The following is a 27,701-nucleotide window of genomic DNA, read 5'->3' as shown; positions in this document are numbered from 1 at the left end:
TAGTTGACAAATATCTTTTACTTGTTTTTGTATTAACATGATTGTAAAAAAGCAAACTGCTATCGGCCACTTCTGGTAAAAACACACAGTGTTCAAACCTAAAGCGGATTACATTCTTTGGACAGGTTTTATTCCCAAGATATCGAATCCCTTGGCCATAACAGTAGCTGCCGCTTCACACAATAGCATACGCCACATGTTCACCTTCAACACTTTCCCTGAGAAAATAGAAAAAAGAAGATATAAATTGGTTTTTCTTTTTGAAAATTATTAAAGAACCTGTTACTTCTGGATTTTACTGAGAAGTAAAAAGCCTAACCCATAGATGTTCTGGGGCTTTAACTGGAAAAACCTTCACTTTAAATTATAAAGTCAGATAATTCAAGAAACAAAGTTATTTCTGCTCAAGTGTTTTTAACTGATAAGACAAGGAATACAAGGTCTACAATGATTAGAACTATAAATTTATCTTTCTTTTAAGATTCAGAGTTCTTTCCTAGGCCTCATAGTTTGAAATAACTATAAACTTTAATTCTAGGATAATGGTGAGATTTTTTTCCTAATAGTTCCAGTTCTTTCAGTAATTTAGTCTACTTCATTAACTATGTAACATAACAGAGCAGAAAGCATAAGGTAAGAATAGAGCCCAGTTTTTCTCCAAGGGCAGTTTCCATTGTCAAGAACCCCAAAGACTCATTCTGGGACCCTCAGTCACACTGCTTTTGTTAGAAATGTCTTATATGTAGTGGTCTTTCAATTGTTTTCTTTGGAGCCCTATGTTCCATGCTATGTGACTGCAGGGGACAGTAGTCTTCTGAGAATGGGAAAAATTCCATTTATATTTTAATTAGAACTGTTGAATTTTGTCTATTATATACATATGAATCACCCTGCAGTTATTTGGGGAAGAAGTCTTATTTCTATAAATAAGACAAGTTGAAAACGATGCACACCCAATTCAAATAAATGCGTTGCTGGTACCCTGTTCTAACGGCCACTGGATGAGACACTCACCAGTTTGTCGATCTTTCTCCACACAATAGCAGCTATCATAGAATTCAGTGAATGTAGTTGCCAGCTCATAGATATAATCACAGAGAGTGTGGAGAAGTAAGTCATCTAAAATCTTTTGCAGAATCTCAGGGAACCGTAAAATACACCGGCCTAGTTTCCATTCTTTCTCATGGTCCAAAATGATCTTGGTCTCTTGAGCAGCTTTCTGGAGCATCTCTTCATCAATATTGGCCAGACGTGCAATAGACCTGAAAAATTAGACAAGAGCCACTGTTCTCTTTTGTTATGTACATTCTTTTCCAGCCCAAAAATATGTAATAAGAAGTGATTGATGTAAATTAGAAATTATCATTTGACTTAAAATAAAACAACGCTATACCCACAATTACCTGATTCTAGTGAAGGCATACAACAAATAAGCAGCTGTGTTTCCCCTGTCATCTAGCATTTTGTCAAAGGAGAAGATGTAGTCATTCAACCGGTTATGTGAAAGATCAGCATATTTGATACAGCCATAAGCAACGGATGTCTGAGCAGCCTTCAATTCCTCTGCAGTTAAGACCTTTTGGAAAAACAAAAAAAATACTTCATAGCTTACTAACCACTCTTTGTCTTGGTGTCTCATAGGCAGAAGACGGCGGTAGGGAGCATCTTAATGGTGCTCTTCTAGCAGTAAACTTTTAAAAAAAATTTTTTATTAAGGTATTATTGATATACACTCTTATGTAGGTTTCACATGAAAACACAATGTGGTTACTACATTTACCCATATTATCAAGTCCCCACCCAGATCCCAATGTAGGCACTTTCCATCAGTGGAAAGTGGATGCCACAGATTCACTATTTGCCTTCTCTGTGCTACAGTTTTCCCATGATCCCCCACACCATGTGTGCTAAACATAATGCCCCTCAATCCTCTTCTCCCTCCCTCCCCACCCGCCCTCCCACACCCCTACCCTTTGGTAACCATTAGTCCCTTCTTGGAGTCTCTGAGTCTGCTGCTATTTTGTTCCTTCAGTTTTTCTAGCAGTAAACTTTAATAAACATTGACACTAAGGTAGAACAACATGGGCAAATCTACAGAGAGTAATGAAAATATAACTCATCAGCTCTGCACAACAAAGAATGTTTTCTATGAGAAACTTGATTTTTAAATATGAAGTATCAGCTTGAATACTTCTTCCCCCCAATGTATTCAGTAGATATGAAACTGAAAGCACCAATTATTAGTTTATGTTCACTTCATTCTATAAAGATTTTCAGGTAGTTCACAGGAAATAAAGTAATAGAGAAAAATTAAAACAAAAAATTAGGGTCAAGTAGTTAATTGAAATCAAAACAGGGTGTCAAGAGTAGGACAAAGAACTCATGCATTGTTTTGCTAGTATTTGGCTATATACTGTGAAGCACTATCAGGCCCAACCAAGTAAGTGATTAAAGATATCTGTTTTAGACATAAGGGAGTAGCTAATAGTAGACAAACCAAAGCAATTATTTAAAAGCTGGATAAATTAAATGAAACAACTGAAGTCACCGGAGAGTAACAACACAAGCTAAGTTTGAGGGGCTATTATCTTAGGGAAAATGGAAACATAGGAAGCAAATTCATATTCACCTAGCTTTTCCCCTGAGGGCATTTCCCAAGTCACTGTGCGGGGGGGCAAGTGGGAGACAAAAACCCGTGAAGAGAGAAGTGGTCTTACTGGGGGATTAGAAGACAGAGATCAGAGTTTGGGCTGCCAAAGAAGTGAGGACAAAATCACCAAGAGGAGGAGCCCACAGGACTGAAAAATTCTGCCTTCTCTGTGCTAGTTTTCCCATGATCCCCCACACCATGTGTACTAAACATAATACCCCTCAATCCCATCTCCCTCCCTCCCTCCCAACCTGCCCTACCCCACCTCTCCCCTTTGGTAACCACTAGTCCTTCTTGGAGTCTGTGAGTCTGCTGCTGTTTTGTTCCTTCTGTTTTGATTCATTGTTATACTCCACAAATGAGAGAAATCATTTGGCACTTGTCTTTCTCCACCTGGCTTATTTCACTGAGCATAATATCATGTGCCACCTCTTTATCCATTCACCTACTGATGGACACTTAGGATGCTTCCGTATCTTGGCTATTGTAAATAGTGCCCTGATAAACATGGGGGTGCATTTTGAATCTGAGAACTTGTATTCTTTGGGTAAATTCCAAGGAGTGGGGTTCCCAGATCAAATGGTATTCTATTTTTAGTTTTTTGAGGAACCTTCATATTGCTTTCCACAATGGTTGAACTAGCTTACATTCCCACCAGCAGTGTAGGAGGGTTCCCCTTTCTCTGCATCCTTGCCAGTATTCGTTGTTCTTAGTTTTTTTGATGCTGGCCATCCTTACTAGTGTGGGGTGGTATCTCACTGTGGTTTTAATTTGCATTTCCCTGATGATTAGTGATGTGGAGCCCCTTTTCATGTGTCTGTTGGCCATCTGAATTTCTTTGGAGAATTGTCTGTTCATATCCTCCACCCATTTTTTAATTGGGTTATTCGCTTTTTGGGTGTTGAGGCGTGTGAGTTCTTTACATATTTTGGATGTTAACCCCTTGTCGGATATGTTGTTTACAAATATATTCTCCCATACTGTAGGATGCCTTTTTTGTTCTGTTGATGGTATCCTTTGCTGTATAGAAGCTTTTTGGTTTGATGTAGTCCCATGTGTTCATTTTTGCTTTTGTTTCCCTTGCTCGAGAAGATGCATTCAGGAATAAGTTGTTCATGTTTGTATTCAGGAGATTTTTGCCTATGTTGTCTTCTAAGAGTTTTATGGTTTCATGACATACATTCAGGTCTTTGACCCATTTTGAGTTTACTTTTGTGTATGGGGTTAAACAATAATACAGTTTCATTCTCTTGCATGTAACTGTCCAATTTTGCCAACATCAGCTGTTGATAGGCTGTCATTTCCCCATTGTATGTCCATGGCTCCTTTATCATAGATTAATTGACCATATATGGTTGAGTTTATATCTGGGCTCTCTAGCCTGTCCCATTGGTCTATGGGTCTGTTCTTGTGCCAGTACCAAATTGTCTTGATTACTATGGCTTTGTAGTAGAGCTTCAAGTTGGGAAGCATAATCCTCCCAGCTTTATTTTTCCTTCTGAGGATTGCTTTGGCTATTTAGGGTCTTTTGTGGTTCCATATGAATTTTTAGAATGATTTGCTCTAGTTCATTGAAGAATGCTGTTGGTATTTTGATAGGAATTGCACTGAATCTGTAGACTGCTTTAGGCAGGATGGCCATTTTGACAATATTAATTCTTCCTATCCATGAGCACAGGATGTGTTTCCATTTATCGGTATCTTCTTCAATTTCTCTCATGAGTGTCTTGTAGTTTTCAGAGTATAGGTCTTTCACTTCCTTGGTTAGGTTTATTCCTAGGTATTTGTGAACACATTTCTTTCAAATTGTCCAGTGGCAAGATTCCCAAATAATCCAGTGAAGAAGAACAAGTGGGTGGATGAGCAGATGAGCAGAGACTTCAGCAGCTGTGTGAGGCTGAGGAGTCTGAGCAGCAAGATGGAAGAGCACTAGTAAATACCCTGGTGAAGCCAGCAGAGCCCCTGATTTCAGGAGTTAAGGACTGCACCTCAGCGGTAATCAAGGTAAAACTGAAATAATTCAGATATAACAAAGCCCAAGACTAAGACTGTCAGGATTAAAACAATGAGCTGGTGTGCTCTCTGCCAGTCAAAAAACTTAACTGGTTTTTGGAGAAAGAGGACCTTACCCAGAAGCTTCGTAACTTTTCATTCATAACATCCAGCATCTAATAAAGAATTAATCTCGATAAAAAGGCCAGGTGAAATGACTAAAAACCAAGGGGGTGGGGTGGGAGGAGAAACAAGACAATAGCAACACAGAAAAAAAGACAGCCACTTTGAAGTTTGGAATGGTTACAATAAAGCTATCTTTAAATACTTACTAATTACAAAGGGGAAGAATAACAACTTTCAGTGAAGAAAAAAATGACACCATCACCTTAAAGTGATCAAAATGAACTACTGACAGTCCTGAGATTTATCAACATCATGTGGCTCCTGAAATAATGAAGTGATTAGGATTCTACACCTGTTCTTGACCAGACTGCATTTGAATTTAATCCTGAGGAAATATGAGACAAATCCAGCTGAGGGTCATTCTGCAAAAAGCTTACCAAGTAGCCTTCCAAAGTGTAAAGGTCATGAAAGTTAAAGAACAAAGAACCGCCCAACTTAAAAGAGGTTAAGGAGCTATGACAACTAAATGCAACATGTGATCCTGAACTAGGAAAAAGATTTGTGAGATAAATGGTGAAACCTGAAAGAAGTTCTGTGATTAGTTAATAGTATTGTAACAATGTTAATTTCCTGATTTTAATAATCTTATTATGGCTACATAACATGCTGATATTTGAGAAGTTAACATGTTGACTATTATTTTGCAGTGTTTGGGGCATCAAAGTATTTCAAAATGAAAAGCTAAGAAAACTATGATTAAGGTGTTCAAAAAAATTAAAGGAAAGAGGGACAAAACTGAAAGGATGCAAAATTTCACCAGATATTTGGAATATACAACAGCAAAATATAATATTGGAAGTATAAAATATTCAAAATGAAGCAGAGAGGGAAAAAAGTAGAGAAAAAAAATTAGCGTGTGAAAGACATGGGATATACAGTCAAATTTTAGCATGATATATATATATACTCTCAGAATTCCAGAGAACAGTATGGGGCAGAGATGCAATATCTGAAGACAGGGCCAAGAATTTTCCTAAACCAATGAAAAGCTCAACTGACAGACTTAGGAAGCCAACCACCTCCCAAGTGTGGCAAGTACAAAAGAAACAACCCCCTACCCCCCAAATCCCAAAACACACTTAGGCACTTTTCAGACAAAGTACCAAAACAAAGCTTAAGAAAAATAGCAGAAGTACAGCTGCCCTTGACAATGCAGGTGTCAGGGGCACCAACGCCTTGCACAACTGAAAATCCTTCTTTAACTTTTAACTCCTCCCAAACCTAATAGCCTATTGACCAGAAGCCTCACCAATAACATAAACAGCTGACTAACACGTATTTTATATGTTGTATGTATCGTATACTGTATTCTTCCAATAAAACTAAAGAGTTTTTTCAAACTGTCAGAAATCTCCAAAAATTTTCCAAATACATTTACTGAAGGATATCCACCTATAAGTGGACCCACACAGTTCAAACCCTATTGTTCAAGGGTCAACTGCAGTCTGCAAAAAAGATATATTATCTTCAAAGGAGAAATTATGAGACGAATGATATGCAAGACAAAGAAGCTAGGGGACAACAGAATGCCATCTTTATAAAGTTGACAAAACACCTGCCAAACTACAATTCAATAACAATACTGTTCAAAGTTGAAGGCAATATAAAGATGTTTTCAAACAAATGTTGATAGTCTGTCACCAGCACACCTACACTACAAAAAAATACTCAAGAGATCTTGAGACTGAAGGCAAATAATCCCAGATAGAAGCAAGTAACTACAGGAAGGAATTAAGTCCACAGGAAAGTGTAAACATGCATACAAATATAAATAAACATAGCTTAAAACAAATAGCATGCAAAAGACTTCAACAGAACTTTCATAAAATATATATAAATGGTCAATAAGCCTAAGAAAATATAATTATTATTACTCATGAAGGAAATGTAAATTTTAACCACAGTGAAATTCCACTATACACTCCAAAAAGACTAACAAGAAAGTCTGACAAAATCAAGTGTTGATGAAGGTATGCGGCAACTGGAATGACTGTATATTAATGGTGGGAATACATAATGGTTACCACTCTCTCCTTGGCAATTTTTAATAAAGTTAAGTATAAGTCAACCCTATAACCCAGCAGTGACATTCCTAGATATATATCCTAGAGAAAACATGTATCCATAAAAGGGCTTGAAAAACAATGCTGAAAATTGTTTTCATTCATAATAGCCAACAAATGGAAACAATACTAATGTCCACCTACAAAAGAATGGGTAAGTAAAACATGGTATATTCACACAACAGAATACTACTCAGCAATAAGAAGAAAGGAACTACTGGTACACCTGGAAAATTGCACATTCTTTATAATTTCATTTATATTTGCTCTAGAATAAATAGAAGTGATTTATGGTAATAGGAAACCTTCTGGGATGATGAAAATTTAACTTGATTGGCTGGTATTACCAGGCATATATATGTGCAAAAATTCACAAGCTTTACATTTTATTGTATGCAAATTAAAAATGAAAAATACTAGCTGGATTGGCTAAATAAATAAAACAGCCAAAGCAGTTTCTGTTATGCTGCAGACTAAGCAAACTGACTGACCAAATTTTCCACTTTTCATCTGATTGTGCCAGATGTGCCTAGGCCAGGACTAAAAGGCAAAACTACACCAAAGACACCAGCTGGGCAGACCTGGCAACCACCTACTAGAAATAGAGGGAAATACTATTTACATATCTTTTTGTTAGCAAAGCAAAGGGAGCAGGTGAGGAGACTGTAGCCTCATGGCCTGCCTTCATGCTCTCTGGATAGTCAGTAATCTATCTGAACCAAGTAAGACTGCTTCTCTTCAAAGAAGCTTTTTTTGGTGTTTGGCTCTTTCATGGCTATATTTCATCTTGTACTGTTTCTCCTTCTGTAATTTTACTTTTCTATTTATAGTAGTCATGTCCATTCTAAAATATTGTTTGACTTGCTGGAGAGGAAGACATAAGACCTGTTGAATCTCAAACCCAGACCTCTGTTACAGCCATGTTAAAAATTTTTTTAAGCTTTCTTCATTTTGATATAGTTCCTCCAAATTCCATACAAATCCAACCATAGTCCTTTTTAAAAAAATTTTTTATTAAGGTATTATTGATATACACTCTTATGAAGGTTTCACATGAAAAAACAATGTGGTTACTATATTTACCCACATTATCAAGTCCCCACCTAGACTCCAATGCAGGCAGTCCATCAGTGTAGTAAGATGCCAAAGATTCACTAGTTGCCTTCTCTGTGCTACACTGTTTTCCCATGATCCCCCACACCATGTGTACTAAACATAATACCCCTCAATCCCCTTCTCCTTCCCTCCCCACCCTCCCTCCCACACCCATCCCCTTTGGTAACCACTAGTTCCTTCTTGGAGTCTGTGAGTCTGCTGCTATTTAGTTCCTTCAGTTTTGCTTCATTGTTATACTCCACAAATCAGGGAAATCATTTGGCACTTGTCTTTCTCCACCTGGCTTATTTCACTGAGCATAATGTCCTCCAGCTCTATCCATGTTGTTGCAAATGGTAGGATTTGTTTCTTTCTTATGGCTGAATAGCATTCCATTGTGTATATGAACCACATCTTCTTTATCTATTAATCTACTGATGAACACTTAGGTTGCTTCCATATCTTGGCTATTGTAAAAATTTGGGTGTTGAGTTCTGTAGATGTCTGTTAGGTCCATCTGTTCTAATGTGTTGTTCAGTGCCTCTGTGTCCTTACTTATTTTGTTGGGTTGATCTGTCCTTCAGAGTGAATGGAGTGTTGAAGTCTCCTAGAATGAATGCATTGCATTTTATTTCTCCTTTTAATTCTGTTAGTATTTGTTTCACATATGTAGGTGCTCCTGTGTTGGGCGCATATATTCGTAACGGTTATATCTTCTTGTTGGTTTGACCGTTTTATCATTATGTAATGTTTTTCTTTGTCTCTTGTGACTTTGTTTTGAAGTCTGTTTTGTCTGATACAAGTACTGCAACTCCTGCTTTTTTCTCCCTATTAGTTGCATGAAATATTTTTTCCATCCCTTCACTTTTAGTCTGTGAATGTCTTTGGGTTTAAAGTGAGTCTCTTGTAGGCAGCATATAGATGGATCTTGTTTTTTTAATCCATTCAGTGACTCTATGTCTTTTGATTGGTGGATTCAGTCCATTTACATTTAGGGTGATTATCGATAGGTATGTACTTATTGCCATTGCAGGCTTTAGATTCATGGTTACCAAAGGTTCAAAGTTAACTTCCTTACTATCTAAGAGTCTAACTTGACTCACTTAGTATGCTGTTACAAACACAATCTAAAGGTTCTTTTCTGTTTCTCCTCCTTTCTTTATATATTAGGTATCATATTCTGTACTTTTTGTCTATCCCTTGATTGACTTTGGGGATAGTTATTTTAATTTTGCATTTGCTTAGTAATTAGCTGTTCTACTTTCTTTATTGTGGTTTTATTACCTCTGGTGACAGCTATTAAACCTTAGGAACACTTCCATCTATAGCAGTCCCTCCAAAATAGACTGTAGAGATGGTTTGTGGGAGGTAAATTCTCTCAGCTTTTGCTTATCTGGAAATTGTTTAATCCCTCCTTCAAATTTAAATGATAATGTTGCCAGATTAAGTAATATTGGCCCTTCTGTTTCATTGCATTAAATACATCATGCCACTCCCTTCTGGCCTGTAAGGTTTCTGCTGAGAAGTCTGATGATAACCTGATGGGCTTTCCTTTGTATGTGATCTTATTTCTCTCTCTGGCTGCTTTTAATAGTCTGTCCTTATCGTTGATCTTTGCCATCTTAATTATTATATGTCTTGGTGTTATCTTCCCTGGGTCCCTTGTGTTAGGAGATCTGTGCATCTCCATAGCCTGAGAGACTATCTCCTTCCCCAGATTGGGGAAGTTTTCAGCAATTACCTCCTCAAAGACACTTTCTATCCCTTTTTCTCTCTCTTCTTCTGGTACCCCTATAATGCGAATATTGTTCCATTTAGATTGGTCACACAGTTCTCTCAATATTCTTTCATTTTTAGAGATCCTTTTTTCTCTCTGTGCCTCAGCTTCTTTGTATTCCTCTTCTCTAGTTTCTATTTCATTTATCATCTCCTCCACCATATCTAATCTGCTTTTAATAACCTTTATTGTGCTCTTCAACGATTGGATCTCCGACGAGAATTCATTCCTGAGTTTTGAATATCTTTCCGTACCTCCATGAGCATGTTAATGATTTTTATTTTGAACTCCCTTTCAGGAAGATTCATGAGGTCGATGTCATTTAAATCTTTCTCAGGAGTTGTATTAATAATTTTATTTTGAACCAGGTTCCTTTGGTGTTTCACATTTGTATATGGCGCCCTCTAGTGTCCAGAAGCTGTACTCTCTGGAGCTGCTCAGCCCCTGAAGCAATGTTGGGGGTCACAGGGGAGTGGTATTGGTGCCTAGGTTGAGGAAAGAGCTGTTTCCTGCTTCCCGGGTGCTATCCCTGTCTCCACTGCCTGAACCAGTGGGCCGAGCACACAGGTATAAGCCTCTATGCTTTGTGTTTGCAGTTGCTGTAGACAGATCTTCCATCTGGCTGGCCTAATGCCAGGGTAGGGTTAGCTGTTTGCGAGCCAGGTGGTGCTGGCCGGGAGAAAGGCGCAGTAGGCTGTGTATCATGGAGGGGGTCCTTGGAGCTGTGTAGCCAGCCAGGGAGCTGGAGCACCTGAAGATCATGAAAGCTCCTTTTGTCTACCTGTCCTTTCTCCTGAGCAGTAAGCTCTGTGCAGTCCTCACCCCTTTAGCAGCCCTCTTGCTAAGGGCTTCCTCGTTAGGAAGTTTCTCAGACTGCCTGCCTTTCTCTTGTCCCAGAGCAGCCAGATATCAATCCCTGTTTCCACAAGTGGCTGGAATCTCAGTCTCTCCAGGAATTCTGCCTTCTTAGCTTTCCAACCCTCTAATCACCAGAGTACCATGCAAGCACCATGAAATGTAGGTTTGTGCTCCCAGAGCAGATCTCTGGAGTTAGGTATTCAGCAGTCCCAGGCCTCCACTTCCTCCCTGTTCCGTTTCTCTTCCTCCTGCCCGTAAGCTGGGGTGGGGGAAGGGCTTAGGTCCTGCCAGGCTACAGCTTTGCTACATTACCCTGTTCCATGAGGGCTGCTCTTTTCTCCAGGTGTATGCAGTCTGGTGCAGTCCTCTTTCCTATTGGTCTTTCAGGATTAGTTGTATTAATTATATTTTTGTATTATATGTAGTTTCAGGAGGAAGTCTCTGTCTCACTTCCCACGCCGCCATCTTTAATCCTCTGTCCTAATCATAGTCCTTTTTATGGGTGCTGTGAAAGCCCAACAGTTGCCTACTCTAATGGCTGATGAGTGGCCTTCAGTGGTAGATGGTGACTGCCATGGCTATGCTACCAATGCTCCCAGATGTAGACTCTAGTGCAGGCTGGGGAATTGCTCTAGGTCTACAATTTTCATTAATTTGAAGTAGTGACACATGAGCTGCTAATAATCTGCTGTTTCCACATTAACAAAGGAGGAAAAGGCCATGGCCTTTTATAATAGCCAAGGAGTATGTATTCAAAATAAATGCTCAGCAATTCATGAAAAAAGTTACTGTGCAATAAAATCTGAGTAATATAAGCCTGTCCTAAGTGAACTGACTCCTTACAATCCTTCCCAGTTTCTCTTACTATAAACACAAATGAAAATCACAACACAAGGCATATACACAATGTGCAAATAAGGCTTTGGATTACCTTGTCTCTTTCTTTTTCCTTCAGTTTGTCCATGGATCGTTTTAGTCCTTCCTCCAAAAGGTCCATGAGGCGCACTGTTTCACCAGAACGTGTTTTAAACTTTTTCCTAAAAAAATTTAAGAGCCCCAATTAAATAGACTTGAAACAGAACTTAAAATTCAGAAATCTGTGAAGGTTTGACACTGCCTTATTCCAGTTGGTAACCAGGAGGATGCAAAAGAAACAGGGGTACTTTCAACTCTCCTTCATCTATAGGCCCTTAACTGAAAGCATCCCATGCTTTAGGCTACTAATAGCAATCTATACATATTCACCTTCAATACATTCCCTAGAAGGGAAAGAAGGAAGATATCTGTTAAGTTGTTCATTTTTCCTAAATGCAAAATTTGGCTTAGTTGTTTTACCTTAAAAGAAAAATTATTAAAATACCCGTTTGCTTCTAGAACTGTTTAGGAAGCAAATTCTTAACTAGAATCTCATTCGCATTTCTCTGTATTATATTTCCATTTGTTCAGTGGTAACCAAATTTGAGTGTATTTTAAAATGCGAGTTAAACAAACACACAAAGGGACCCCAGTGTCCCATTCATACTGAAATCGAAACCTCTGTGGATGAGGCAAAAGCACTCGTAAGTATTGCCCTGGGCAACTGCACAAGTAAAAGCATTTCATGAAAATTGGGTTTTATTTATTAAACAGAAGTTGGCACAACACTGAGTATTTAATTTGTTTTTCTAAGTTAAAAATCCTTCAAATGCAACAACAGTAGAAATGAAGCATGCTTTTCTAATACAAAGCCTACCAAAATAATTGTGATATCTATTAAAGTTGTATTTTCAGAGTTGACTTAGGATTTTCTTGCCCTTTATCACAGAATTAAAACTCCTTTATTGTACCATAAATACATGAAATACTTTCATGGCTTTTCTTATGCCATCCCTTCCTTTCTTAAGTGTCCAACAACTTTTAAACCTTCTGTCTGATAAAATAATACTCATTATAAAATCTAGCCAAAATGCTAGGGGAAGCCTTCCTCAATGTCTCTACTTTGCAATAACTGGTCTTTTCTGTTACTCCCCTGCCTTGAATTTTTGTCTTTTTGTGTCTGTTTAAAACTCTGACTAGTGGTTCTAATATGAGGGATCCATATCCAAAGACCAAAAGAGTTTTTGAAGAACAGATACCTATTACCCACTTTTGACCTGGTAAATTAGTAACTCCCCTGGTGGAGACTGGCATGTATATTTTAACAGGTTCCATAGGGGAACTGCTCTGCTTTAGATGATAGGCTCTTTCAAGGAAGAGGCTATGTTTTATTTATCTTCATATACACACTGTGGAACCCAGCCAATGCCATGTAAAGTGGGTGCTCAATAAACAGGTGTTTAAGGAATAATTAAATAAAAGGATAAATTATTTATTAGTTTTTAAAAGCCTTAAAATGGAAAATTTCACTAAGTTTTATACAGCAGAACCCATGAACATTTTAATGTAAATATTTAAAATATGGTAGGCTGTCACTAATTGAAATAATTCTTCATTTATAGTCTAGGATGCCATATTACATGATGCTTGCTGAGAGTGCAGAAATATAAAACATCCCTCCCTCACCCCAAAAAAGGCCCTTAGCCATTACATAATAAATGCCAAGATATGAATATTGATGACAAATATCAGGTATAAAAGTAAATTTGATAATTTCACCCAACTGTCTGAATAATCATCTAAGTGTCAGTCCAAAAAAAACAACAAATACTAAGACACCATAAGCATTATTTAACTCACTGGTTAGTTTTTAAGCACTTTCTTAGGACCGTTAACAGAATAAGGACCCAGTGATTTTGAAAAGTGCAGCTGGACAGAAGAGTCATATGTTACAACTAAATGTTTGATGTTGACTCCAACAAGGTCTTTGATCTCCACATAACCTCTTTCTAAACTAATAATATCTTGACACATCTAGCCTGCCTTTTATACGCTTAATTAGGGCTTTTGTACATTGTCTAGCCAAACAGCTTGATCTACTTGTTGTGGTTTTTAGAAGCATCACCACCTTCCTATGATGATATTATCTGGGCAATGTCACCAAATCTAAAACGCCATAGGTTTTATGAGATATGCTGATTAAATAGCTAAGAAATCCTCAGAAACTACTGAATGACAAGATGTTAAAAATATTATGCCTTACTCAAGGGAGGAACAACCTAAGACAGGCACAGTCGCAGGGGGGCCATCAGGTGAGAAATTGGGGATCAACAGAGGTGAGGCTTAGAACCTCTCCCCACTGTTTTGAGAGAAATCTTCTGCATCCGTGGATGTTTTATTGCCCTTGTCTAGCTTGGATTAACACATAGTCTACAGGCACATACCTGATCATCTACATTTGCGCTCTTACAACACTAAACTAAGTTTTCTACCTTTATCTTACATCTACCTACCACTTCAGCATTTTATTTAAAATAATAATAATAATAATAATAATAAAGGGAGAAATGTGGGATCCACATATAAATCAAGTATAAAAATCAAACGAATATTCATATTTGACCTGATTGTTTATAGTTCATAATGCGTGATCAAAACCGAAAGTTTCTGTGATGACTGCCCTTGCACTGTTCACCATGTAAGAACTTATTCACTATGTAAGAATTTGTTCACCATGTAAGAACTTGTTATATTTTGCCCTCTCAAAAAAAAAAAAAATTATGCCTTAGAATTGATGAATGTGTGTACAAATGTTTGTATTTACCTTTTTACATCATAAACATTTAGCAGAACATGGGGAAAGAACTGGAAAATAGAAAAACTGAAGTATGGATATTAACATGTAGGTCTGAATAAACAGTATTTTTCAGATGAACACAGAAATGAAAGCCATGAAGAACCTTAAAACTCAACTGGAGTCTCAATAAACTTGTTGACTAGATGCTCAACTGTGAAGGGAAAAACAATTTACAAAATGCTTGCATTACACTGTTTGAAGTGAGAGGGGGTACTGTGAAACATTTTACAGTTTAGATCTATGGAACTAGAAACCCTTTTATAATCTGTTAAGTCCATAGCCTGGTTTTCATTCAAGTTTGTACAAATCTCCCTAAAAAGCTACATTCCCTGGTAGTGCTAAGATATAGGTACAAAATGGCACATGTGGGTTCACCATTACAACATATGCAGACTAAAAAAATTGTGTGCTTTGCTCTTAATTCTAATATGGTATTAAATGCAATGTAGCTTCTTCGGAAGAAATCTGAGTGTCGGGCATGTCAATATAACTTTTAGGTTTTCCAGACTTACTTGTCTTCCCCCAGCACCACACCAAATCCAGCATGAGACACACGAGTTACACTAGGGTCATACCAACCAATCATTTGAGCAGCAGCAAAAACTGTCTGGAAGTGCACAGACTACAAAGGAAAGGAATATGAAGTTACTTGCTATTTTTTCTAATAATAAAAAATGACTTAAAGTTCTTGTGCTTAGGGATAAAGATTTGTTAAATTTAAATCATTCACAAATCTTGTAAGGCAAGTATAATTATAAAATCTCTACTTTATTTCCTATATGTGAGAAACAAAATGAGCAGAACTGTTTGTTATATTTTATATGTTCAAAAGTTCTTAAAGTAACAGAACTAAGGGCAGATTCATGTATTATAATTTCAATTAAATTTTTGGTGTCACAACTACCCTTTCAGATAAGAATGGTCATTGAGGTTCAGAGAAGTAAGTAACCCTTTCTAGTTTAAGGAGACAAGCTGGGAAGTGTCCAGTTTTGCCAAATTAAAACGTTGGTCTTTCTCCTATGTTACACTGCTGTTCTGAATTTTAGTCTTTGGGAAAATTTAGAGAGTCTTCCCTGCCAAATGCCACAAACCTCATTATACGGTCTCACCTATAACTGAATAATATAGGATATATACAAATCTACAAACTTACTTGCCCACTGTCCACCACATAGATAATCATATTTGCTTTTTCCTCAGACAGTCTTTGTTTAAGAGCAGCCAAATCAGATGTATCATAGGTATAACCTCCATCTGATTTTACTATGGTTAATGGTACAGAACATCCTGGGACAAACACAATCTTTCTGCCATCATCCACTTGTACAAATCCTAGAGAGAGAGAGAGAAAAAAAAAGCTTATTAATAATGCTAAAAGAACCACGAAGGAATACAAATGCTTAGCCATTATATGATATTTATTAGCTCAAAAAAATCACATGATTTTTTTCTCACCATGACCTACTATAACCCTTGGAAAGTGGCTATTGTCAGGGCTGCCTCGCTACCCAGGGTATTTTCAGGGCACAGGTGAAATATCCTGGCAGTTTTCTGAACTCACACCACACTTGGCTCCCAAACTCTATAGAACACCTCATTGGAGCCCATCTTCTCAGTGGACACAGAACATGGGAGTCTATGCTTGTTTTCAAGTTGGAGCCAAAGTCTTCCTCTGAGACAAAGATGCAATTTCTATCATTGCCTCTTAAAATGTATTGAAAAAAAGTCAGAACTGTAATAGGGTCCAGGAAACAAACATGGCAGTAGCATTTAAGATGATCAGTGGAAAGAAAAAATAATGTTCATATACTCATGATGAGAAAGACAAAATTCACAGATGCAAGAAGGAATAGGAAGGAACATAATGATAATAACATACATATTTGAGTGCCACTATGGGCCAAATTATGTGCTAAGTCTTAAATTCAACCTTCACAATAACTAAAAACTTTATGCAGCAACTACTATTTTTATTTTCTTACAGTGTAGGAAACTGAGGCTTGGTAAGGTAAAGGCAGTATAAAATAGTAGTTAAAAACACCTTTGAAGCAAGACTGTCTAGGATTGAATCTCAGACTTACCACTTACTAGCTATGTGACCTTGTGATATTGCTAGCTTCTCTGTCTCCTTCTCATTAAAAAAAAAAAAAGTCTTTAAAATTTTATTATCTTCAAAGTATGATCCTTAGGTTCTAGATTGTGATTGATACCATTTCCCATTCAAGGAGCCAAGTTCCCTTGAAAATAACAGCTACAATCTGAGTATTAAAAAAATAAATAAATAAAAGCAAATGACTGAAAACTCTAAGACATATTAAACCTCACTTACTAATGCTTAGAACAACTCAGTTGTCATAGCTGGAAGATACTAAGGAACAAATTTATTATTCCAGAAATTGATTAAAGAAAACAAATTAAGCATGTATACTGCTTGTCTTATATGAACTATATCAGACAATAACCAAAATAATTATGTGTTGAAGTTCTGCAGAGGAAAATTCAAGGTAACAAACAAAAAAGGAATGATAGAATACTACCATTTTTCAATCTCTAACGAAGTAATGGATGAAAGCCTGCTCATCACAGCTGCTAAATCCACTAGGGGAAAGTCTAATGGGGAAATTTAAGTATAGATAAGACTGACAATACTGGAACTCAATGATCAATTTTAACATAACAAAAGATCCAACCAGACATTTTTTTGCATTCTCGCAAATAAACAGAAGACAAGACAAAAAAAGGAAGAAAATGCAAACCAGAATTTAATCAAGCTTCTTTAAACACAGAGATAGAGGAATTATTGTTAAATAACACCATATGGGAAATTCTAAAAGACAAATGGCCCAGTTTCTTCAATAATAAAAGAGAAAAAATGGGGGAGAAAGAGAAACCTATGGATTTACAGAATTCAAGATATACCAAACAAATGTAATTCACAGACTCTGAAAAAACTCAGTATTTAAAAGATTATGCATGTACTTGTGAAATTTGAATTCTGACTGGTTAACATTACAAAATTCTTGATTTTCATAGAGTGATAATGGTACTCTAATTTTGGGATGGAAGGAAGGGCTTGTTCTTTCTGGAACACATACACCAAAGTAGTTACAGATGAAGTTATATATGATGCAGTATTTATGGGAAGGTACAGATCCAACAGGTTGGCTTATATTCATAAATGTTGAAGTTGAACAACTAGTACATGCATGGAGTTAGGGGGTCACTATAATATTTTCTCTATTTCTGCCTATGTTTGAAAATTTTCATAATGAAAAAAAAAAATGTAGACTGCCTACCTTTATCTTCAAATTCTTTTACAACATCATCCATCCTATCTTGATAGAAGGATTCTCCCCTTTCTATTAGAGAGATGTCCAGTGCGTTGTATATTTTATTAAACTCTAGGTAAAAAAAGGTCACCAAATAACATGCATAGGAATTTAAATAAACAAGACACATGAATCTTACATTAAAATAACTTTATTTAATTAAAAAATTTGCAAGGAAATGAGTTACATTGAGTATATGATACAAACAATTATATATACATGTTGTCATTTTGCAACTATGGAAAGAACAAGATACATATCAAAATATTAACAGTGGGTGGGACTTAAGATAATTTTAATTTTTTTTCCTGTCCACATTCACTTTTTTCAAAAAGGAACATGTACTTCCTGCATAACTTAAAAAAATTTTTTTCTTAAAAAATGTGTATGAGAAGAAAAAAAGAAAGAAAAGCCTTTCCTATTTGGAAAGCATATTTACTGAATTTTTAAATAGTTTTTCCTAATTATTACTATTTATCTGTCCAGCCAGGTATCAATAACAAAATATCACTTACAGTAGCATTATAAAACATTGTATTACTTACACCTCCATTAGTGTTCCTTTTCTAAGATCTGCTGATTATTCTTATTCATTTAGTCTTCAAAGTGAAGAAATTTTAAAATTACTTTGTCAAGTATGAAAACTTGAAATTGACTTAAAACAAATTAATGTGGAGGACTAGGGGACTTTGTCATTACTCTACTCAAACACTGATTACATCCTGTTGTCTATTTCTCTTCATTTTGGTCCTACATATTTCTGGATAAATTTATTTCTAAGCTTTTTATAGCCTTGGTAGCTACTGTGAATAAGATCTTTTCCTTTTTCTTTCCCACTTTATTTTCTATTTAATATTTGCTGACTTCTAAGGAAGTTAAATTTTAACCTGCATGTCTTTATAAACTTTCTTAACAGTTGTTTCATTTTCACAAAATATTTAAGAAAAAAATCTGTCTGCCAGTCCTTGAAAGTTTAACCTGTCATTCAAGGTTAATTCTGAATACAGACTCAAGGAAACTACATGCAATAGTATTTGTTATATGAATGAAGTCCGAAACTCACCCTGACGGGAGACATCACAGATAAGTTTCCAAGCTTTTATAATATCTGGATTTTTACTCTGGAGCAGAACTACACACTGGTATGCTCGCTTCTTAAATTCCTCCTCTGTATCAAACCTCTTCTTGGATTCCTGTGTTTAAAACAAGTAAAAAGGTCTGTAGAAAGAACCAACCCACATTTCTAGCTTTAAAATTTGTTCATTTCTAAAATAACAAATCACCACCTCCCATAAAAAACCAAAGAGGAGGAAGCAAAAATTTAGAATAAAAACAGAACAAGTGCTCTTCTAGCTCAACAGTCAAGAATAGTTACCAATCAACTTGTCAAAGAACCCTATTATTACATGTGCTTAGTAATATTTCCAAAGTATATAAAATAAAGAAAATAATAGCATCAAAAAACTTTAAATACTAAAACGTATTTTGGTTAACAAACTCTTAAATTCATTTACCAATGGTAATGTGGTAGAATTCAATTTCTAATATACACCAATAAAAAAGGAAAGATGGCCCTCCCCCTTCTCTCCCCCTCCCCCCTTCCATCCACATACTCATCCATCTACCTCTCCACCTACACACTCATACACCCACCTATCCATTCATCAGTTTGTCCATCGATCCATCCACTCATCTCACCCATCCACCTACCTACCCACGCATCCCACTATGAAGAAAAAAAAAAAAGGAAAGATGATGTGTTAAGGGGGAGGGAGTATAGCAGTTTTTATTTAAACCCACAGCAGCTTCAAACACCATTCTGGACTCACTAAAGAAAATGAATAATTATAAATGGCAGACACACAAATAATATAATAAATAGTATCAAACCTTATAGAAGGCCTGAAGATCCCCAATAGGAGGTGAAACTGTTAGGTAATCAGGAAATTTATCTTGCAGGTGGGCGATGAGCATGCCAAACTGGGTCCCCCAATCTCCTACATGATTTAATCTAATACCAATTAAGAGAATATAAAATAACTTAAAAATGATAAACATGTTTAAATGAGAGGAATTACATTTCATTACGAACAACTAACATTTAAGTGCCAGTCGTCACTTTTAGTAGTATCTTGCTTACTCAATTATTTCCTCAACTGGTCTGCAAAACTCCCTATAGCTTTCCATTACACTTAAGAATACAATCCCAATTTCCTACAATGGCCTAGAAAGCCCAGCATAATCTATCTCTTGTCTAGCTCTTTCCCTACTAGAATATGAACCTCTGGCACACAGGGAGCACTCAAAAATACCTTCGGAATCAATGGGGGAGCTTTTTTCTTGGTTGCATCCCCACAGAGTCTAAAGTTGTTAGTTCACAGGAGAAGCTCAAGGCCAAATTTATTTAAAAAGCCTACTGGATGATTAGAAGCAGAACAATACTCAGGAATCACTAATTAAGTCAAAGATTCTTTCTCAAGTCACATTTTTCATTTTCTGTAGTAATCTCCAAAGGCAAGAGTACATACCTTAGCACATGGTATCCTGCAAATTCAAAAAGGCGACACATGCTCTCTCCTATGATGGTTGACCTTAGGTGGCCTACATGCATCTCTTTAGCTATGTTGGGAGAGGAAAAGTCAACTACAACCTGGGATAGACAATAAAGAGACACTCTCATAGACAATAACATTGTACTATGATTATGCAATACAGCTATAAAGGCAAGTATATTACAGTATATAAACATACCAAAGTAGCATAGCTGTAAACCTTAATTTACAATGTTGTTTGTCAAATATAGTCAATGAGATAAAAAAGGTTTAAGCATTTTGTTCTGCTAACACATTCATTAATAACATTTAGTAATAAACTCAAACAGTAGTTTGGGTTGTAATTCAACTTGGTTGAATCTATTTCAACCTGATGAATTACTGATGAATCTAGTTGTCCATAATTAACTGAAAAAGAAATTTGTTAATTCAGATTATCTGTCCTCTATTTTAGCTATACCTAATAAATTATCAGCTGGCTACCTCAAATGCCTTGTTTAAATCTTAATACAGAAAGTGAGAGCCATTCCCAGTTATAGTGCTGTCCACACAGTTCTAAGGTATTAATATTTCAATTGAATACTGTACACGTACCTTTTTATTCTCTCCAAGAGCAGGTAGTTGAGCCCCATTCACCAAGAGATTGGTCAACTGTTCTGATACAAAATCCTTTCTTAAGTGGACATTAATAAAACCTAGTGAACAGTAAAAGAGAGGGAAAAAAAATCAGATAGTTTCCTATTTTGAAGGACTACTCACTCCTAAAGACCTCAATTTCACTTATGCTAGCTCCAGAGTGCTGACTGGGTTCTCACAAAACTCCTCAGAATCCTAAGACTACTTGCTGCCTTGACTTAAGCCCTCTTACAAGCTCCCTGTATCAGCATCTATTTCAAACCTTACCACTTCCCGAAAGCTTCCTACTTAATCAGGGCCCCTTCACTCTCAGCAAATGATTTGTTCATCTTTTAAGAAAAACAGATGGCCCTTTTGCTACAGACTTAACTGCCATTATCTCTCTTTTTTGCTGATGAAAAATTGAATCATAGGGACGTAAAGTAACTTATCCAAGATCAGGCAGCTAAATCTAGCATAGAATCTTAACTTCCTAACTCTCAATCCAAGGTACTTTCACCATCTTGTTCAGTATGTAAGTTTCAACTCTACATTCATATTTAGAATGGTTTTCTTTATTTCAAAAGGACTCAGCATCAACACAACTACTTAAGAAGGTAACACTGTCATACCAGGACCAGCAATTTCAACTTTTTCAATATATTCATTGTCTGGAAGGTGTTTGGCAATGTTTTCAGCAATTTCTCTTGGATTAACTTTCTGTTCCTTGGCTTTGAGTATCTATAACGCAACATAAAACGATTCATTATACAATAGGTTTCAGCAAGTTACTTGGAAATGCACAACTGACAAAGCATGAGATGTATCAGACATAAGACCCATCAAACAGCAAAAGCAGAGCAGTCCAATGACCTTGCAAACGGACAGATTAAAAGCATCAAGCATAATTAGTGCCAAATGGAATGCCACAGTGCCAAAACCATGTGATCTCTTCAAAATCAGTTGCCACACATATCTGTAACATTTTGATGAGATATAACAGTCTAATTATGGTGCCTGTTTCCAGGATATATACATTTCTAATTTTCAAAGTACGAAAGTGTGCAATATTCAGACTTGAGCAATAAATAGTACCCTTATAAATTTAACTTCAGCACAGACATACAAGTTGTCCAGAAAAAAATCTGGACCCTTTAGGTTAACCCTTTCTAGTCAACAAAGGAAAGCAAAATGTCCCAAACCAGGGGCAGTTAACCACAAACACATTAGACAATGTAGCTATTAAAAACGGGGTGTAAGCCCACCTCACAGATAGCACAGCTGCATCAATTATTTGATGGAAATCCCTAACTTTCAATTTTTCACCTTCCCACAATCACCAAAAACATACAGCAATCCTGTAGGGAAGTACTAAAGCAAAAAAAGTACCAACTATTGCCCTTATATCGAGAATGCATATAACATTTAACTAAATATTTAAGTTTGCGGGCTTTTTAAAAAATTGAAAACATGAACTCCCTCTTAAGTTTTTCAGAATTGTGGAAAATGTTTTTTTTATTGAGGATACAACTTGCTATTATTTATGTAAATGGTAATGATGATGATAAGGTTTAAGAAAATCAAATCACCAAGTGTGCTTTATAATAATACAATTACCTGAGAGATACCCATAGCACTATTACACTGATAGTCCCCAAACTTGGGCTGCTGACTTGGTGTCACTATCAGAGGAGGATTTTCCAAATCTGGATATGCAGCCTTGATGGCATAACCAAAGACCTCTTGCAGGCGGCTATTGATGTTAATCATATTTTTAGTTGGTTTGTTCCTTTCTGCTTGAAGGCTCTGTAAGAAAAGAATGGAAATATGTCAATAAAATATTAAATTATTATAAAAAATTCTCAAATATCGAGAAGCCTTCAAATGTCTTGGAGAAGAACCTAAACATACACTCACAGTGCAATGCTCTTATAATTGAGATAAGTTGCAAATATAGAACAATCTATCCAACAGCATCAAAAACATACATGGGAAATACCCTGAGATCTGTCTTTCTACAGTTTTTTTTTTATCAGAATAGAAACTGGAAGTAGGGAGTAAAGAGGGCTGACTGAATCTTCTCAGCTTCTCTAAAGCTCTGAGCAAATATAAAATCAGTCTTAATTAACTTCCTATCAAATGCTGGATGTGAAAACTCTATGGACAAAAACAAATAATGTATTCTGTCCATTAAAATGTTGACCTCTTCAAGGCATAAGATGAAAGGAGGCAAATATATTGATGGGTAATATCAACATATCAGAAAAGTGTCCCACGTTGGACTATGCCTACCTCCTATTTCTCAACTCCTTTGAAGTAGAATATATTCATTTCAGATTGCAAATAATTATTTACCTTTATTATTGTACTTATCATACCTTCTAAAAATTATTTGTCTCTATCACCACACTTCTGGATGCAGGGAAAGTGTCTTATTCATAGCTCTATCCCTGCCATCTAGCACTATCCCTGCCATCTAGCACTGTACCTGCCATGTAGCAGGTCAGAAATGGTGACTGAATACATAAGCTTTTAAGGGAATACAAATGAAAAGGCTGCGTACACACAATTTTATGTTAATTAAATATTTCAATGGTGCCCAATATTAATGGCAGCAAAGAAAGCTATTATTTGAGTAGTACTGTATCAAGAACTGAGTCAAGTGCTTTATTTATATGCATTATCTTACTTCATCTACACCAACAGAAATTGTATGTTACAATTACTACCATTTCCACATGGGCTGGAGATGAAGTAACTTGACAAAGGTAACAAAGGTTAACTGGCAAAATCAGAATTCAAATAGTACTATCAGAACAGAAAATCCAAGTGCTATGCTTCCGCATCACCTGCCTTTACCATATGAAAGAAATTAGATTTTTAAACTCACTAAAAAACTGATCTAACTTTTCAGTTAACTGATAACTGACTCCCCTCTATGGTGACACACTCAAAAAAAGGGACAATATGCTTTGCATGATCTAAAGATTTTTAATAGCAAATATTAAAGTTATTTAGATATGCTCCTAAGACCCAAAACCCATTACAAATAAACCTCAATCTTTGTATATTTAAAGGATGAGTACGTGGATGTATGTATGTGTGCATATTTGTGTGTATATATGTAAACATTCACATATAAATCCACTGTATGTGATTTCTGCACCCTGCAATTTAGTATTTGATTATAATTATTTTAAGACTTTTCCCCAACCTATTTCATATGTGCAAGGCTTTTCTCCTCAAGAATGGTAGGCTCCATGAGGTTAAGAAATATTACTTACAGTATGAGGATCTCTTCCATAACCCAATATAAGCATTCTGAAACACCTCACATTATGTGAAAATTTACACACTGAAACAACAGAGCTTATAAGAAAATTAGTACCAGAAGCAAATTACTCAAAATCCATGTGATTGTGTAATGAAAACTATCATCACAGTAATCTTACTACCACTATTAAAAAGGTACCTGTAATTTCTAATAAGGACTAAATAAATACAAGCTTTTATGTTAAATAAAATAAGGAGCTCAATGGAAGGGAGAATAAGGAAGAGTTGAGGCTGCTGAGTTAATGAAAACAAGGGTATAATGCCTGAGACAATCATGTAACTGTTTGTAAGTCAGACATGCAGCCTGAGTGAGCCACAGGAGGAAGGCAGGGTGAATGTGTGTCCCATACAGTACTTTATTCTTCTGTGGCTTGCTGTTTTCTGTTGTGTTTGTGTATCTTGTGTTAAGTCACTGTTACTCAGTAGGGCAAAGTGTTTGTGACTAAACAAATGTGCCTTCTGCATTACAGTGACAGTATTCTTCTATTTACACATTACAGCTAATTCACATTATGGAAATATGTATTAGAATTCACTGTACTTCCTTTTGTAACTTTCCTCTCATAGCCTGTAGCGCACATTAGGCATTTAATAATACTCTTGACTATCCAAAGCTACTTCAGTAGAACAAATCATAATAAAAAAGACTTCATAGGAGTGGGGCAGGCAGAATCTAAGAAGAGTTAAATAGGGTCAGCTTTGGAATAAAGGTATCAGGGCAGCCTGGCTGAAAGCAGTATATATACACAGGAAAACAGTGATGGGAGTGAGGTCATCCTCTGGAATCTATCACCAGCAGACCTGAAAGGCAGGCTAAGAAAGTCAAACCTCAACTGAACCAAGCTCAATTTTTTGCCTAATTTTTAAACAGTGTTAGATCATGAGTCATTAAATTACAAACACAGCACAAACTTCATGGAAAAAAGATGTTCTGAGATATTAAGTGAAAAAAACAGAAACAAAAACAAAACATAACCAAATATGACAGCATGCAATATAAAAGTGAAATTGTAAAATTATCAACTTAGGGCACAGAAGGACTGTGAGTATATCTTAAAATATTTTCCTTTGACAGAGACAATTATTTAAAATAAAAAAAAAAAATTGCTGAAGGAAATGTCTCAACTCAACATTCAGTATGATGAAGCATTTCAAAGGCCCGCGGAAGGACAGGGCAGCACCAACTTCTCCATTACTTGCACTAAAGGATAGGGTCTCTTTCCTCCTTTTTCCAAATTTCTCCAATGTGTACTTTTAGAATCTTAGATAACATTGTTTTAGAGCCCAAAATACTCACTCTTTGAAGAATATTCAGGCGATACTTTAATTTTAAATTTTCTTCCCGCAACTGCTCCAAATCTGAAGAAGCTTCTAAGCAGCTGCAGTTTTTCAACCAATCAATCTCGGCAGTTAGAGACTTAATCTCTTTTTCCTATGAAAGAAAAGGCACTTTGTTCAATTCAGTATGACTGATGACTTCCACATGATAAACTGTACCATAAATGTACCTCATTTCCCTGTGTCACCAAGGCATGACAGTGATAGGAATGAAGCACTTTCCCTTTGCTAAGTTTTTCCACCTTGAGGCTTTTGGTGACATTAACACATTATTCTTGATATGAAAAAATTGTGTGTGTGTGTTGGGGGAGAGGAATAGGAGTGTTAAGCATATGACAGGACAAGCCACATATCCCGTTTCTTTGGCCTCAATAAACCACTCTGATTTACAGTGAGAATATTAGTCAAGTTTAAGAGTGACCAACCTGACTTTAATCCCAAGTCTTGAGTTGAGGCTCTTTAAAAAAGCAAATGCCTTCTGTCACATTTAAAATAGCTTAAGTGTCGGCCTTTTGCTCGTTTTGGGACAAAACTTGCCAAGTTACTTGACCACTTGTGCTCTGTGACTGCTGATTAAGTAAGTACAAAGCAGCTCCCTTGATAAGAGCACTTAAACGACTTGCCTTTTACTCCTCCCTACCTGGGCATAAAAGGTAATGATGGAATTGGCCCACTTTCACTTTCATAAACTGTGACTGTTCTTTCACCAGGAGTTTGCTTGACAATGAACCACTCCCCTTTTTAGGGCTACTTGTGCTCAGTGTACCACGGAGGGAAATGGGGCTGAGCTGCAAACCAGGACCCAGGGATCCTGCTCTTACCCTACTCCCCTCTTCGCCTGTCGCCCCGCATCCCGAGACAGCACGTGTATGTGCAGGGAAGTAGCGGCGCCGGAGAACCACGGAACAAGCCAGGCTCCGACACCGGAGACGCTCGGAGCAGGCGGGTAGGGAGGTCTGGGAGAGGGAAGCGCCCTCCACTTCGATGAACGCCACATGCACACGAGTCTGGGAGTAACTGGTTCTTCTCTCACCCCGGGGAGGCCGTCCTCGAACGCGTTCGGATCGGAGGCAGCGCAGGCCCGGGTCTCGGAACCCTGGCTGCCCGCGTCCGAGGGGACGAGGACGGTTTCCCACCTCGCTGCCGCCGTCCCCACGCTTCTCGGGCTGCAGCCGGGGAGGAACCCTCCCCGCCAAACCTTTCCACTGGTCCTACCTGCTGCAGCAGCCGCGCGGAGCACTCAGACACCACACCGTCCATCCTCGGGTCAGCGACACACACGCCCAGTGGCCGGAAGTGGAAGCTGCCAGTCCGCCCGGAAGCGGAAACCCGTCCCGCCTTCTCCGGCGGCTCTTCTGGGTACGGCCGCCTCTGCCGCCTCCTGGCGGGACATGGGTCTCCCTGCAGGCAGGACACGCCCAGAGGTCGGCCGGGGTGGGGTCTGCAGCCCTCAGACTCCGCCGTCGGTGCGAGGGCAGAGGAATTGAGCGGGCTGGGAGAGCTCTGTGCTTGGACTGACTTGGACAAAGGCATTTACCTAGAGCCTCTGTCTCTCGAGGGCTTCAGTTTGCTCCTCTGTGAAATGGGTAATTAACATAAGACTCATTTATCACAGTAACAAGCATTTATTGTGCGCATTAATATGCCAGACACTATTTCAAGGCGCTGGAACATAAGCTGGAAACAAAGACAAGGTCCCCAAGAGATTTGTAGACAATAAAGTAGTTTCAGATTTAATTGCCAGGAAGGTCATGTGGTAGAGTGATTTGGATCACGGAAGGTCTTTTGAGCAGGTGATATTTGAGTTAAAATTTCAAACATTTATTCTGGGATTTAAGCTCTGGGAGAACAAGGACATGAACTGTCTTGTTTCCTCTTTCCTAAGGCCCCTACTTAGAGGAGCAGTCTCAAATCTTTTTTGCTGTGTGCCTCATAAAAGATACTTAAACATTCATATTTGAGTGTCGTCTTTTCAAAGTTGACATCTGAAAACTTTTGTCACAACTTTAAATAGTGGCAGTGGAATATTTTCTGGTGTGTTGTTTCTGGTATAAGTGCTCGCAATGTTATTTTCAGCAAAACTGTGGAGCAGCAAATTTAGCTCATCTAATTTATGGGAAATGTTGCCATATTAATTAATAAGTAAAACCAGTCCTCTTTGTCAAATCTGTTAAAAAGGAACAGGCCTGAAATGGAGCCAC

At 37.2% G+C, this 27,701-nt stretch overlaps 1 protein-coding gene across 1 annotated transcript; it reads right to left on the bottom strand.

The window, feature by feature from the left end:
- Window positions 1–26,851, bottom strand: RARS1 (arginyl-tRNA synthetase 1). Its single transcript, XM_036884841.2, has 15 exons — window positions 26,716–26,851; window positions 25,460–25,594; window positions 22,447–22,635; window positions 21,462–21,570; window positions 20,809–20,909; window positions 20,191–20,312; window positions 19,553–19,673; window positions 18,726–18,855; window positions 17,630–17,734; window positions 15,487–15,665; window positions 14,846–14,955; window positions 11,553–11,658; window positions 1,404–1,576; window positions 1,015–1,262; window positions 1–218 (listed from the first exon to the last, which is right to left on the bottom strand). Exons 1-15 carry the CDS (start codon window positions 26,758–26,760, stop codon window positions 109–111), a joined length of 1,983 nt encoding a protein of 660 aa, XP_036740736.2. The 5' UTR covers window positions 26,761–26,851; the 3' UTR covers window positions 1–108.
- Between the last annotated feature and the right edge of the window lie 850 nt (window positions 26,852–27,701).

Source organism: Manis pentadactyla, chromosome 2 (genome assembly GCF_030020395.1).
Source record: "Manis pentadactyla isolate mManPen7 chromosome 2, mManPen7.hap1, whole genome shotgun sequence".
NCBI classification, from domain to species: Eukaryota; Metazoa; Chordata; class Mammalia; order Pholidota; family Manidae; genus Manis; species Manis pentadactyla.
This window is presented reverse-complemented; position numbering and strand designations above follow the sequence as displayed.

Coding starts and splice junctions, on each gene's coding strand:
- RARS1 (XM_036884841.2), bottom strand. CDS start 26,760: ATGGACGGTGTGGTGTCTGAGTGCTCCGCGCGGCTGCTGCAGCAG. Junction 21,571..22,446: donor GTGCTATGGGTATCTCTCAG/GTAATTGTATTA, acceptor GTTGCGTTATAG/ATACTCAAAGCCAAGGAACA. Junction 15,666..17,629: donor AAAAGAATTTGAAGATAAAG/GTAGGCAGTCTA, acceptor CTCTCTCTCTAG/GATTTGTACAAGTGGATGAT.